Raw genomic sequence first — 12,897 nt, forward strand, 5'->3', positions numbered from 1 at the left:
CAAATCATTTATCACATGATGATGATACATTACTTTGATGAGGACTTACGTTTTAATAAGGATTTACTGCAACTCCTCAATAAAGATTACTGCAGCAGTCCCTTCCAACTCGAGTATATACTAATATGGTCATGAAAAAAAAATGTAGAGTGGCGGGGAAGAGAAAAAGTAGTTAACTCTGAATGACAGGTAAATATTAAGAGTTCGTCTGAGATTGCGGCGGCGAAAGACGGCGGACGTGACGAAACCAACGGCAACATGCATTTCAAGCATTTGGGACTGTGTGGTATATACCGGCAAATGTGCGTAATTGAGATGTCTCAAACAAGCTGTACTGCCATTTTGTGTTTGTTTGTGCTGCTGCAATGCATGAGCTTGTGTTGTGTCGTTGCGTTTTATATTTTGTATTTGGTGCCCATTATTGGGTTTCCATCCAACTCTGAATCTCACTAATGGAAGACGAGAGAACATTTTAGCAAGATTTTAGATTTCTTTAACGAAAAGATTCCGGTACTGTTTATTTCAACGAAAAACCATATTTTTACACTAAAAAATCAATCCTATTACCATTCACTTTATCCTTTATTTTGTCTTTATCGTTAAAATTCGAAGTTTTCAAGCCATTTTCATTAGTTTTCCTAAGAATTTATTGAGACGGGCCAATAATCTACTAGTAGTCATTACCACTTGACAAAAACTTCTATACTTGTAACAGAAGAACAAAAATACACAATTCATGATAAGGTGTACACTTTCCAAAACTGCTTTCTATTTCCCACAATTCAGACGCCTTCTGTTTGTTGCTAAAAGTTAAAAACTCCAAAGGCGTCGTTCGTTGCTTTAACTCGGTTAAACCTTTCCCAATTTTCCATCAGGTCGGAAACAATAAGCTGTCATGAAGTCATCCACCATATCACTGCAAGAACGAGCGGAGCTCAATGGATTCTATACTAAACTAGGTCTTTTCTTCGTATCCAAACACAGAATAGGGAGAACTCTGCGTGCAGAATCAATCGCAGCCACCCACATCGACCCCTTTCTGCTTTAAAAAATCCTTGGCCTCGGCTATGTCCTAATGGATAAAAAATCCTTACAACAGGTTTTAGTTCCTTTTTTATAAAGACAAAAATATATAAATGTAAAAGGTGAAATGTGTGTAACAAATAGCACAGAGAATGAGAGAGATTAACCAAAGTATCACTCGGCAAAGTAAACTGAGCAGAACATATATAGAAAAAGTAATCTACCTGCTGCAACAGTACCGCTTCTTGAGGACAAGTCGGAAATTGCATCAAACCAACTCCAACCATTAGCAGGCCATAGCATCCTAGAGACACAACGAAATATATTGGTAGCTGGGAACAAGATAAAAAAGAGTTTAGTTATAAATATATAACATCAAAAAGTATAAACAGTGACATAAACTGACCGAAATCAATAAATAAAATAACTCACCAGCCAAGTATGACTCCGCGGAATAATAGACGTCTGTAAGAGACCAATCCACAAGGCAGATATGGCCACCAACAATGTCAGAATTTTCACAATATGCTTCATTGATTTATAATAATCACTTCCCACTCCTCTGCAAGTTACAAATAGCATAAGTGAAAAGAACAACAGCCCTGTGGTGTATTAAACTTGCTTACTTGAAATAATATAATGTCCTTCAAATGCATGCATGAAAGCAACAGCAAATTCAAGACCAAGCACACAAGGCAATGCATATCTGCGGGTTGATTCGTATTGTGCAACGTATTAATTGTGAAACCATATTCTTTATATGAGCAATCAATTGAAGAGAAATTGTAGCTACTTTAACAATACATGAAAACTCAAACCAAAAGAAAAATATAACATGAGTCGTTTATATTTGATTTTTGCCAAAGGATGTCTCTTGGGAAGGAAAAGAAAAAACTGATGTTACATGAAATCAACAAGTCAAACAATGAAGACTAAGACACACATCACCGTAAACAAAACACGGATCATGCTGCATCTTCTAATTAGACCTCAAAGCTAACTAATTCATTCAATCAGTCCAAGATATTTTCTACCCGTGAATGCTCAAAAAACATAACGCCATTAAATCCTACTTCTTTACTTTCCAGGGTCCAGTGGCCCTCCCCTCCCTCGAAACTCCTCCCCCGTCACAACACTCAAGAGATTTGACTACTACAAGTCTACAACAAGTAGTCGAACCCATGACCTACGGAGTAGAAATGCACACAGACACAGTTCAAGCCAGCACGAGAACCGGTCAATAACTTCCTCACTCCCACTGAAGCACATATTTAACTCAAGTATGAGCACAGTCCAACTTTCCCATGTCCAAAAGTTCAAGCCAGAACAAGATGTGCGACGAAAAACAGATAACTTTATGTTTGCATATGGACAGTAAAAGTATAAACTTTGAGAAATAGTTGATCCATAGCTGCCATCAGAAGGGATAGATCATAGTAATCCTTTTCACTGTTCCAGTCCATGTAAATGGTAATAACCTGGAACTCAAAGCCCTTGCGCAATTTCCCACATCATCTGGCACACTTTTTTTAAATTTCAATCAACAAACAAGAGCAAACCCTAATTCAAAAATGGGTGTCATTTCATGGATCATATGAGATCCCAACCAAAAAGCTAAGAGCATCAACTGCACCAAAATCCGATCCAAGATCCATTTAATTCCCAACAAAAAACAAGTAGGAATTCTCACTTCGAATTATAAAGTGAAGAAATTGAAACACAAAAGGTGACAAATTTGTGAAAGAAAAACAGAAAATTCACATCAAAATTGAATAAAAATTGAAAGAAAGCAAGGATTTTTAGCAGAAATAGATAGTAATTAGAGATCGGTAGAAAGAATTACAGTGAATATCGCGGCGGAGAAGAAGTAGAAGAGCCACGGAGACCAAGGTGTTCGTTTAGGGCAGGAGGGGAACAGAGAAAATTGAGAGGGTAAATCCCTAAAAAGGCCTCCAAAGGGGCAAATGTGAGAATATCGAAAAATTGACTTTTGGGTGAAACCGTGAAAGAAGATAATACTTTGTTTATTTCTATTTTGGCCCCTGAATTTAATACAATTCTACATTGTTCCATTTAAGTTTAAACCCCATTGCAATTGAGAAATAGACCGAAACCAATTGGAATTTGGGGGATTATATCAGTTCTCCGGTCCGCGAATCTGTGAAAATTTCAATGGCGGCGAGCAGCAGCGATGTGGAGGCGGGGTTCGCAAAGCTCCAAGGCGAAGACTTCGAATACTACATGCAGACCTACTCCATAATCCTGGGCCGGAACTCCAAGAAATCGACGGTGGACGTTGACCTCTCCAGCCTCGGCGGCGGTATGAACATTTCGCGCCACCACGCGCGAATCTTTTACGACTTCACGCGTCGTCGATTCGCGCTCGAGGTCCTCGGAAAGAACGGCTGCCTCGTGGAGGGCGTGCTCCACCTGCCCGGGAACCCGCCGGTCAAGCTCGACTCGCAGGACCTTCTTCAGATCGGAGATAAGGAGTTTTACTTTCTGCTGCCGGTGAGGAGCATTCTCGGTGGGCCTGTGGGGCCGAGGCATTACCCCACCTCGGTGCCGGTGGTGCCGAGCCCCGTCGGCCCGGCCCATTACGGGTACCACTCGGGTTCGGGCACTGGGCCGATTGGGAAGAAGGGGAGGGGGAGGGATTTGTATGAGGAGGAGTATGAGGACGAGGAGGATGTTGGTGGGGGGAGTGGGAGTGGGAAGAAGATGAGGAGAGAAGGGTATGATGGTTTCGGATACGGTGGCGGGTCGGGTTCTGGTTCAGGCAAGGCCGGAGCTTTGGGTTAGTACTTCTTTCCCTGTTCTAGCTTCTTTCTCTTACCTAGTAATTGATAAATAAATGGGCATTGATGTTCATATGCAATTGGAATCTGACAAAGTTGTGTTTTCTGAATCATATGAATCATGGTATTCTCAAGTGTTTTCAATCACATGTTTAGATTCAGTGTTGTTCGAACGTGTCAGCGTTTTTGTAGAAATTGATTATGAGGTGCATTTGTTATGTTTGTTTTACAGCTTTAGGGGATTGTTATCAAAGCATTGAAATTGTTCTTTTGTTGATGGTTATCCTCTCTGATTTTTATTGATGTACCTTATCAGAATGGTTATTGATTTTCGGTTTTTGGGGGTATGGATTGTGTGTAGTCGTGGTTGGATGTGGTTTATGTTAGATAATCAAGAACTAGTGTTTTTCCATTTCTTCAGAGGATATGGCAAAACCATAGATTCGAGCCCAAACTCCACCCGAGACCTTGTAGAGTCTTTGACTCTCTAGATTGTTATATAGGCCGATGAAATAGGATTGATCTGTTTGATGCTTAACCATGGTGACACTGGAGATATATCTTCTATCCCCAACTTTGGAACACTTGCATTGGCTTCTATTCTTCCTATTAAGACATTTAATTACAAAAAATATTTGCATTATTGTATCAACCCATTAATTGAGACCGTTTTTCTGTTTTTCTTTGACATAATTTTATCTTCGATTTCTGCAGAGAAGAAGGGAGATGGAAGGTCAAGGGTTGATCGAGACACTGACAATCAGCAACTTCTGCATCTGGAGGAAAAGGATGTGGTGTCCTCTGTTGCTACTGTGCTCTCCGATCTTTGTGGTCCGGGAGAATGGATGCCTATGGAGAAACTTCATGCCGAGGTTAGTCTTGACATATTCTGATGAACAAAATATTTGTTAGTCATAACCTTTGGCACTTAGTTATTTTCTATTCTTCAACTGCACTCTTCCTTTGATGATTGTCGTAGAATACATCCTTAGTTATTCATATGAGTAGCATATGTTAGTTACGCTTTGCATGGGTATGCATTCGGATAGCGTATTCTAGTTTTGTTTATTGTAGGTTTATGAATTGGAACCTTTGTTTTCTCTACCTTACTCCATATCACTCTTGTTCAGTTGGTGGACCAGTACAGCAGCATCTGGCATCACACTCGAGTGAGGAGGTATCTCACTTCCGAGGACTGGCCTGGTCCAGAGTCAAAAGGGAAACCGTGGTATGGCTTGCTTATGTTGCTGAGAAAATACCCAGAACACTTCGTCATCAACACAAGGTCCAAGGGCCGGATAACACTGGAGTTTGTTTCTCTCGTCTCTCTGCTTTCATAAAATTTTAAGACATCGGAGGAGCTTCCTTGATGATGATTGTTTACAATGTAGTTTAGCCGGCAAGTGAGTTTCCGACTGCCAAAATTTGTACACTTGTTGTGAGTTGTCGAGCAGCAATATGAGATCTTAGACCCCTGTTAGGGTAGATGTAGAACGATTAGCAATGACATTTTCTGTACATGATGGTAACAATACTATTTAGCTTTATATCAAGTTCTTGGGTTTTTCTTCTTCCTTTGCAAATTTTCATTACTTCAAATTTGCTTCGTCTGGGTTAAACGTGGAGATGGAAGTCTTCTTTTGTTTCTTGACGGTGAAGTAAGACTAAGTTTATGAGCTTATTATCCTTGGACTTAGCCAAGAAATGTAAATGATTGATTCCGAGTTTGAATAATATACTTGCATCTTATTTCTATCTTCAATATATTTGAAAAGACCTTAGCAATACATACGACTAGAAAGTGCAAGTTCATCCTTAAAATGGGGGACACGATGACAAACACAAACGCAACCAAAATTTGAGAGGCATGCCCTGAAACGTTATTATTGACATATACGAAAGTTTACGATACATGTAACAAAATTTTAGGACTCTTTTTTGCTTAGGTTACCAAGTGCTGCCCGCTGTGCATACATCTTTTGTTCACGAGCCTGTTTTGCAGCGAGGGCTTCCTCGTCAAGTACTTTGATAGGAGACCAGTCGGGCATTTTCAACCAACCGTCATTCTTCTGTGACCCGTCATTACTCCCAAGCATAGATTCTTTGTAGCTCTTTAACACAGGTCTTAGTCTAATCGTAGCATAATCCACAGTTGTCCCAACAAGAGTAAAGATGATTGAGTACCGTACAGCACCAATTCGACCACCTATAAACCGATGAACAAAACAATTAAACCACATATAGCAGGAGGGAGGATTTCAAAGTAGTATGAACAATAAAGCAGACAATTAACAAATATGCTAGCAACTTTAATTTTAGAGATGCAGCTTGTGAGTAAAGACGTTTTTGCTGATGATTCCGGAGGTTTGAGACTTAGTTCCAAGAGTAAACTACTGTGAGTATACAGCAACTGCTAGACCAATACAGATAGCCCCACCCAGTAAGTCAAGACCTTAAACGAGCATGTCTCTCTCTCGACCAGTGATGTCCTGCTTAAAGCTGGCAGTGGATGGATTCTCTACTTCTGGAACCAAGTCCAGACTCCTGGCTAAGCAATATCTGAGCTACATTCGAATCAGAAATTTTCCAGTTCATCCAAGCGAGACAACATAACTTATAGCTCACCAATTGAGCTCGCATTTCTCCCTAGAAATTATTAAACTGAACTCAAGAAATATTTTACAGGACAAAGTAATCGTTCCTAATAGCCAAAACATATTACTGCGCTCCCGGATTACATCAGGTTAGATCATATAGACCCCCCAACCCACTACAAATGAATCACACTACAAATGAATCACACAAGTCCAAGCCACGAGCAGAGAGGTCGAAAGGCAATGTAAATTTCAGTGATTCCCTATCACATTGCTTCGATCACAAACAATAAAAGTAAACACAATCTGATTACACCAAAGTAAACACAATTTCTTCCTCTACTTTGCAAACACGTACAGGCAGACACAGATTGAAGGAATTCTCACCCTGAAGACGCCCAAGAATAGCACCAGTGCCAAACCCAGCAATTGCAGAGTTTACAAGATCATCAGGTCCAGTTTTTCGAGTTACTCCCACATATTCACGAGCCCCTGCCAAATCCAAACAAACCCATTACAACAATTTCTCTCAGGCAATTTAACAAACACCAAGCAGTCAAACCAAATGGGTACATAAACCCGAAGCTAGAGATCAAAATTTCAAAAGAAAGAAATGAAATTTACCGCAGTAACAAGCGGTAACAATGGCGAAATTGGCAGCATAGGTGGCGCAACTGGTCGGGAGACCCACGACTTTTCGATGCTTGGAGACCAACCCAGCTCCTCCGCCGAGAATCCCAGCTAGGAGAGTGGGAAAGACGATGCGCTCCTTCCAAGACGACGGCGGTGGCTCTGCTTCTACGGCTTTGGGATCGTCGGAAGCCATGATTGTAATAAAAGATGTGAAATTTGCTTTTGCTCTTCGCCTGAGCTCTCTTCAGTCTTCAACGCGAGAATTTCGGAGTCGTTTTGTTATGGGAGTCTGTTAACGGGAAAGGATCCTGGTTTGGTTTTTATAAAAAGTGGGTATCATACAAAGCAGAGTTAAAAAAAATATTTGGTAAACACTTAAAAACAGCTTATTTTTATAATTTTGGGTGAAAAAAAAAAAATTGACAACTGAAAACATAAAGCAGCAAAAATAAGTTTATTCTCACATTACAGCAGAAGCAGTTTTTTTTTTTTAAAGCACAACTACCAGCCCTAAGTCCACCAAGGCACACAATCAGGTTTTTAAAATTTGATCCAACGATTAAAGTTATTATAACTTTTAAAATGAACCCCTACTTGTACTCGTTGAATGAAATTTCAAAACTCCGGATTGTATGAAATTTCAAAACTCCGGATTGCGTGGTGAACTTGGTGGAATCCTTTCCCGTTTTTCGGTGCAGTCATCGCCCATCGTGCCATGAGGTCGAATCGGGTTGCGCCTCATCCGGAATCAGGTTTTAGGTCGGGTATTCGGATAGTAACCATGTTATAAGATTGGACTCGGGCTATCTATTTTCGTAGATGGTAAAGCATATCTACAAATTGTTTCAAGCGATGCACTTATTATTTCATTATTTGTGTATTACGAAGGAATACACAAATCATGGAATTACCGGATTCGCTCAATTAGAGATTTGATAATTGTTTAAACAAGGAGTTGGAATATTATATCAATCGCCTTACTTTTAATCACGTGGTAATTATCATTACGTTCAAACAAAGATAGACGTGAATTAACTTATTTTACTGCCATTCCTAATATGAAAGTGATTTCCGCACATTTTTTTTCCTTTGCACACCAATGCGCATTTCTAACCTTTTGAATTGTATAAATCAAGAAAGAATCAAGTAACCAAGATAAATAAGGATGCGCAGGAAAAAAAGAGTACGAAAATCATTTCTCGGAGGTTTAAGAAGTGTTTATTCTTATCCATTTCTTTCACCAATGTGAAGTATTATGACAAGCATTGTTTAAGTTAGGGCCACTGCTATTTGACAGCAGTTTTTCATTCAAATTTAGCATATGATCACAGTATATCAGCTAATCAAGAAACTATAAACAGATTACTCTACAGATTATACTTCTTGGAACTAAAGTTTCCCAAGCATTAATTAGCTAAAAGGTTTCAATTTCCACTGCAAATTATCGCTTCGAAGCAGCTTATCTGATCGAAGCGATTAGCAACTATGACGCTCCTAATCTGGAACTAATAATTATTTGGGGCATTTGCCTTATTAAAAGACCATGAAATCCACCATTTGCCCTAATATGGGCCTGTATACACCAAAAAATGGGAGGTCTATCAGCTAACCACTTTACTGTTAGAAAGGGGGAAACTAAGCATTGCCCTTGAACGTTTGTGTTCAAGAGTCTAACATGTCTTGATCTGCATCTTCTGAAGCTGAGAGGACATTCACTTCTTCTTTGTCATCCTCCCAGTTTGCGTCTTCCAATTGAGGACTCACGGACCTCTTCTCTGACTCTGCCCCTGACCTTCTCCGGTGCTCTGAAATATTTCACGAAAGCAAACAATTAAAGACCGGAGACACATAAAGTCTGGGGAATGTGAGGCAAGAGAAGAGGAAAACATACTTTTGTTGGTAATTGCATGACGAGTCATGGCCAAGAATTCGTCCCACTTGAATTTCCTGAGTTCTTTCTTCTCCTCCTCAGAAAGATCGAAATTTGGTTCCCTCCCACACATGAAAGCTGCCCTGAACACAAATTAAGAAACTAACAAAGTTTAGATGTGCTATAAAACTTATAGCATTTGTCACAAAAAGCTTGCCACTCATTTTCCCATTTGGCTTATCAAGTTTCATGTTTTTGAATGTCGGGGATTGGCACGAACCACTATATCATGTTGGTAGTACAGGCACAACAGGCCTTTAGATGGAATGAACATTTTAGGATGGCATGTCCTATCTGATGACCCAGTCTGGAGAACACGGACTAAAAAAACCAGTGAAGCAACAATGAAGACTAAGATTTGTTTTATTTGAAGGTGTTTTTAATGACATGATGAGGAACCAATGATAAAGAGAAGGCGCTCGCTAGTCGGTAGACAAAAGAAAACTGCAATGATTTATGATTTTCAAAATTATGCACAACTAAAATATCTAGTATAAGCTGATCTTTCCTCAGAGTGCTCATCAAATAAATATTGTTCGTAGTGACAAAAAGGCGATAGTACCTGTCGTACAAATGGGCAGCCTCTTCCTGTGAACCAACAGTGCCTAAGTGGATTTGTTTCTTGTCAACTTTTATTGCTGCCTGCCACTTCATATTCTTGAAATAGACACCTCTCATTAGACATGGTTCCTGGTTCTGAGCATGCTTTCTGCGATGTCGCTTTCTGCGTTTGATTGGTGGCCCTGCAAATAGCATTTTATGTTTTAGAAACGATCAACCTGTAACATTGGCATAACCTCTCAAGCTAATTGTAATGGATAAACGTATACGTTATCTTTAAAATTTCCATTATCAAGATTCAAGAATACGCTGTGTGCCAAGATATTTCTATTGGCATATATACCAAAAGTTGAAAGAAACTGCAAAATCAAAAACTCACATCTTCTCTGAGAAATGAAATCGCAAAGACAACCACAAAGTAGCTCATAATGTAAAGACGGAAAATACAAGTTTCAAAAGGATGAGTTCGCAAATTTGTGCGTCCAAAGTCCATGATATCCAGCATTCTAATCTGTAATATATAATTAGAAATGATAGCAAATTTAATATACACAACAAACCTGCCACATCGTGCTGCTCTTTGGATAAGCTAGAACCAGATGCAGTTGAGGATCGAAATTCTGCTTTCACAATGGTATTCTGGTAATAAATAAAGCAACAGATAGAATGAAGCCAAGAAGCCAAGAAATTATTGAAAGGAATCCAGAACTCTAGTGAAATCTCCCAGATAGAACTTTCGAGTTTCTACTTATGGCATATATTTTTCCTTTTTTGGCTGAACCAATTCATTAAAATAAATATTATAGAAGAAAATGCTGTTTTTTAGCCTTCTTGATCAAGCAACTAGCAATTAAGAGCATACTTGGTGACAAAACCAGGCCTAGGGGCACCAACATCTCAAATGGTTCATTGCTTATGAAAATCCTTTTCTTGCATTAAAAGAAGGGAACTGTAGTTTTCTTTTGAAATATAAAAAGTTTGGAGTGCACAGTGAGAATTTTGTAGTGCCAATAACAATCCCCTAAAAGAAATATTGTTATAATGAAAACGGTTTTTTAGGTCTTATATGGTGATCATTTCCATCTGACCATTTTGCTATAGGTACCCTGCTCAGCTTACGCTACGCTATCGAGACATGCAGCCTACGGATTTTTGTTCTAAAGCATATATGGAAATTTTCTCTTACCATACATACATATAGGTTAACAGAAAAACATAAAAACCCTGCCTGACGAGTGTCCTAAACAAGCTAATAGAACTTTCAAAGAAAACAGTTGCCCATCTAATGTACGTAATTTAATGATATAGACTGATCGACAATCTACTCTTACCCCATCTGGTTGATTTACATCATTTGCAGGCATGGGATGCACACTGACAGGATTCGTACGGGTGAAATTTTGAGAAGTGGTTCCATTGTTGACAACCCTAGGAAGTGGATCCAGAACCGGAGGTATCTCTGCAAAGACAAAAATTGGTGAAGATTTCGTTTAAGCATAAAAAAAATAATAATAATAAAAATAAAAAAAATCCATCAAACTGAAAATGTATCACAAAGCGCTGAAAGGTTACGACACAACTTAAAACTCAAAGAGGATTAGCATGTGAATTGCTAAGAGTAGAAGAACAATACATGCTATTCAATAAAAACAATCAATTATATGTTGTATAGCACATTTCCACTGATTATTACCACAGCATAGTCCCAATCCCAACAGTCTGCGCCTTCTTAAGCTCACCATGGTTGATTTCAACTTGATTATCGAAGCACAACACTCGCTTGGCGGCCTTTTTCATGCATCACCCATTCCTTGGACAAATCAAGTAGACATATTACAACGAAAATTAAGGTTACAATTTCAAACGGGGTACGACTTAACAATTAAAATGTCAACAAAAAACATAATAATGTGTGAACAAGTAAATCAAAACACAATGCCACTAACTATAGAGAACCGCATTAAAGGATGAAAAACTTCAGAACATACATTTCTTAACTACATCATCGAAATTCATATGCAATGTGAATGCAGGCCAAGGCACTTCTGAAGAAACTACTACAATACTATTTACAAGTGATCAAGGATAAAACACCACCAAGTGGTCGCATGAGTGGTCACATGATCTAAGATTATATTTTCGATTTCTATTGCTACAACAGAAAATTATTCCAACAAAGCCATAAGGAACTCAAAAACTCCAATCATAAAAGATACACATGAACTTCCCCTGATATTTTAAACACCTTATGTGCCTTGATTAAAGTGAGCAGACAAACAATTGTGCTTGTACAATCGAAAACAGTCTCAGGTCGAATTAGAACACATCGAAATCAACAGAGACAAGCAAAATTCATCCAATCACTTGACTTCAACATCTCTCATTCAGGCATCTTTTTTTTTTTTTCAGAATTGCAGTAATTGGCGTAAGGTGACAACAACAAACTCAGTCATATTTATCTTGCAAACAGAAAACCGAACCATCTATCATGTAGGATGGATTAAAACCGAAAAAAAATCCAAGAAAACCACAAAAAAATTGATAAAAATTCCAAATGTCTGACCTTTGAAAGCTAAGTCAACCCACCAACCTACCACCTTTCATGGAAGTTTCATCACCAGAAAAACAAAACCCAAAAACCAAAATTCAAAAACAAACACACAACACACACACACACACCAAATCAAGAGCAACACAAAAACCCCAAACGAAAAAAAAGCCCTCCTTTGGCTCCAACCTCGTCAAGCCAAAAAGCCCACGGCCACAAACACAGTCAACACGCCATGAAGACGCAACCCATTAGACAAAAAGACGAAAGTAGCCATTGGGAAAGAGAAAGGCAGCTCCTTTTTACCTGAGGAGGCAGAAAGGTGGCGGTTCTTGGAGCTGGGAAAGAGGCAGCGGAGAATTAGAGGCAGTTGTAAATTTAATTAAATTCCCTGGAAAAAGAAAAGAAAAAAGGATTGGGATTTTAAGGGAAGGGAGGGTGGTCAGCGAAGGAAGAGAGAGAGTGTGTGTGTATAATTGTATTTGTATCTCATGCATCTACCACCTTTTGTTTTTTTTTTGTTTTTTTCCTTTCCCCTTTTTTCTTTTTTTTTTTTTTTTTTTTTTTTTTTTGAAAGAAGAGAGGCGTGGTGGTGGTACTGTGGTAGGACTACTGATGAAGAGGGACAAGTCTCCTTAGAGAGAGAGCAATACCTGTGTGCACTTTGGTTTAGGGTTATAATTCCAGTTTTACCCTTTGAACATTTGCGGTTGGTACCTTGGTTGGTTGACATTATATTTGAGATGCTATGAGTTGACCAATATACCCCTTGATAATTTTGGTCTGGGGTCTATGGGTTGATGGTGTCTC

The 12,897-nt window shown here is 39.0% G+C and overlaps 4 protein-coding genes across 5 annotated transcripts; 1 reads left to right on the forward strand and 3 right to left on the reverse strand.

The window, feature by feature from the left end:
- Window positions 1-687: 687 nt before the first annotated feature.
- Window positions 688-3,025, reverse strand: LOC137726512 (dolichol-phosphate mannose synthase subunit 3). Its single transcript, XM_068465446.2, has 4 exons — window positions 2,867-3,025; window positions 1,456-1,585; window positions 1,248-1,355; window positions 688-1,072 (listed from the first exon to the last, which is right to left on the reverse strand). Exons 2-4 carry the CDS (start codon window positions 1,555-1,557, stop codon window positions 1,010-1,012), a joined length of 273 nt encoding a protein of 90 aa, XP_068321547.1. The 5' UTR covers window positions 1,558-1,585; window positions 2,867-3,025; the 3' UTR covers window positions 688-1,009.
- Window positions 3,026-3,107: 82 nt separating this feature from the next.
- On the forward strand, window positions 3,108-5,395 carry LOC137725746 (FHA domain-containing protein FHA2). The gene is made up of 3 exons (XM_068464521.2): window positions 3,108-3,820; window positions 4,536-4,693; window positions 4,952-5,395. The coding sequence occupies exons 1-3, from the start codon at window positions 3,196-3,198 to the stop codon at window positions 5,159-5,161; spliced, it is 993 nt and encodes a 330-aa protein (XP_068320622.2). The 5' UTR covers window positions 3,108-3,195; the 3' UTR covers window positions 5,162-5,395.
- A 151-nt stretch (window positions 5,396-5,546) lies between these two features.
- Window positions 5,547-7,414, reverse strand: LOC137725747 (uncharacterized). The gene is made up of 3 exons (XM_068464522.2): window positions 7,040-7,414; window positions 6,803-6,907; window positions 5,547-6,027 (listed from the first exon to the last, which is right to left on the reverse strand). The coding sequence occupies exons 1-3, from the start codon at window positions 7,239-7,241 to the stop codon at window positions 5,747-5,749; spliced, it is 588 nt and encodes a 195-aa protein (XP_068320623.1). The 5' UTR covers window positions 7,242-7,414; the 3' UTR covers window positions 5,547-5,746.
- A 1,014-nt stretch (window positions 7,415-8,428) lies between these two features.
- Window positions 8,429-12,567, reverse strand: LOC137726799 (ethylene-responsive transcription factor-like protein At4g13040). 2 transcript variants are annotated; one of them, XM_068465760.2, is made up of 7 exons: window positions 12,394-12,567; window positions 11,233-11,349; window positions 10,871-10,998; window positions 10,100-10,178; window positions 9,541-9,721; window positions 8,940-9,061; window positions 8,429-8,853 (listed from the first exon to the last, which is right to left on the reverse strand). In XM_068465760.2, the coding sequence occupies exons 2-7, from the start codon at window positions 11,279-11,281 to the stop codon at window positions 8,711-8,713; spliced, it is 702 nt and encodes a 233-aa protein (XP_068321861.1). In that variant the 5' UTR covers window positions 11,282-11,349; window positions 12,394-12,567; the 3' UTR covers window positions 8,429-8,710. The 2 variants fall into 2 exon arrangements, with proteins under 2 accessions (XP_068321861.1, XP_088550544.1); XM_088694418.1 differs by lacking the exon at window positions 12,394-12,567 and adding an exon at window positions 12,103-12,243.
- Between the last annotated feature and the right edge of the window lie 330 nt (window positions 12,568-12,897).

Source organism: Pyrus communis, chromosome 5 (genome assembly GCF_041283825.1).
Source record: "Pyrus communis isolate YQ-2024b chromosome 5, ASM4128382v1, whole genome shotgun sequence".
Lineage (NCBI taxonomy): Eukaryota > Viridiplantae > Streptophyta > Magnoliopsida > Rosales > Rosaceae > Pyrus > Pyrus communis.

Coding starts and splice junctions, on each gene's coding strand:
- LOC137725746 (XM_068464521.2), top strand. CDS start 3,196: ATGGCGGCGAGCAGCAGCGATGTGGAGGCGGGGTTCGCAAAGCTCCAA. Junction 3,821..4,535: donor AGGCAAGGCCGGAGCTTTGG/GTTAGTACTTCT, acceptor CGATTTCTGCAG/AGAAGAAGGGAGATGGAAGG. Junction 4,694..4,951: donor TGGAGAAACTTCATGCCGAG/GTTAGTCTTGAC, acceptor ACTCTTGTTCAG/TTGGTGGACCAGTACAGCAG.
- LOC137726799 (XM_068465760.2), bottom strand. CDS start 11,281: ATGGTGAGCTTAAGAAGGCGCAGACTGTTGGGATTGGGACTATGCTGT. Junction 9,722..10,099: donor AGAGCAGCACGATGTGGCAG/GTTTGTTGTGTA, acceptor TGCTATTTGCAG/GGCCACCAATCAAACGCAGA. Junction 8,854..8,939: donor TCATGCAATTACCAACAAAA/GTATGTTTTCCT, acceptor GAAATATTTCAG/AGCACCGGAGAAGGTCAGGG.
- LOC137726512 (XM_068465446.2), bottom strand. CDS start 1,557: ATGAAGCATATTGTGAAAATTCTGACATTGTTGGTGGCCATATCTGCC. Junction 1,356..1,455: donor CGCGGAGTCATACTTGGCTG/GTGAGTTATTTT, acceptor TCTTGTTCCCAG/CTACCAATATATTTCGTTGT. Junction 1,073..1,247: donor AAGCGGTACTGTTGCAGCAG/GTAGATTACTTT, acceptor TTTATCCATTAG/GACATAGCCGAGGCCAAGGA.
- LOC137725747 (XM_068464522.2), bottom strand. CDS start 7,241: ATGGCTTCCGACGATCCCAAAGCCGTAGAAGCAGAGCCACCGCCGTCG. Junction 6,908..7,039: donor TGTTACCGCTTGTTACTGCG/GTAAATTTCATT, acceptor TGGATTTGGCAG/GGGCTCGTGAATATGTGGGA. Junction 6,028..6,802: donor TATTCTTGGGCGTCTTCAGG/GTGAGAATTCCT, acceptor ATCGGTTTATAG/GTGGTCGAATTGGTGCTGTA.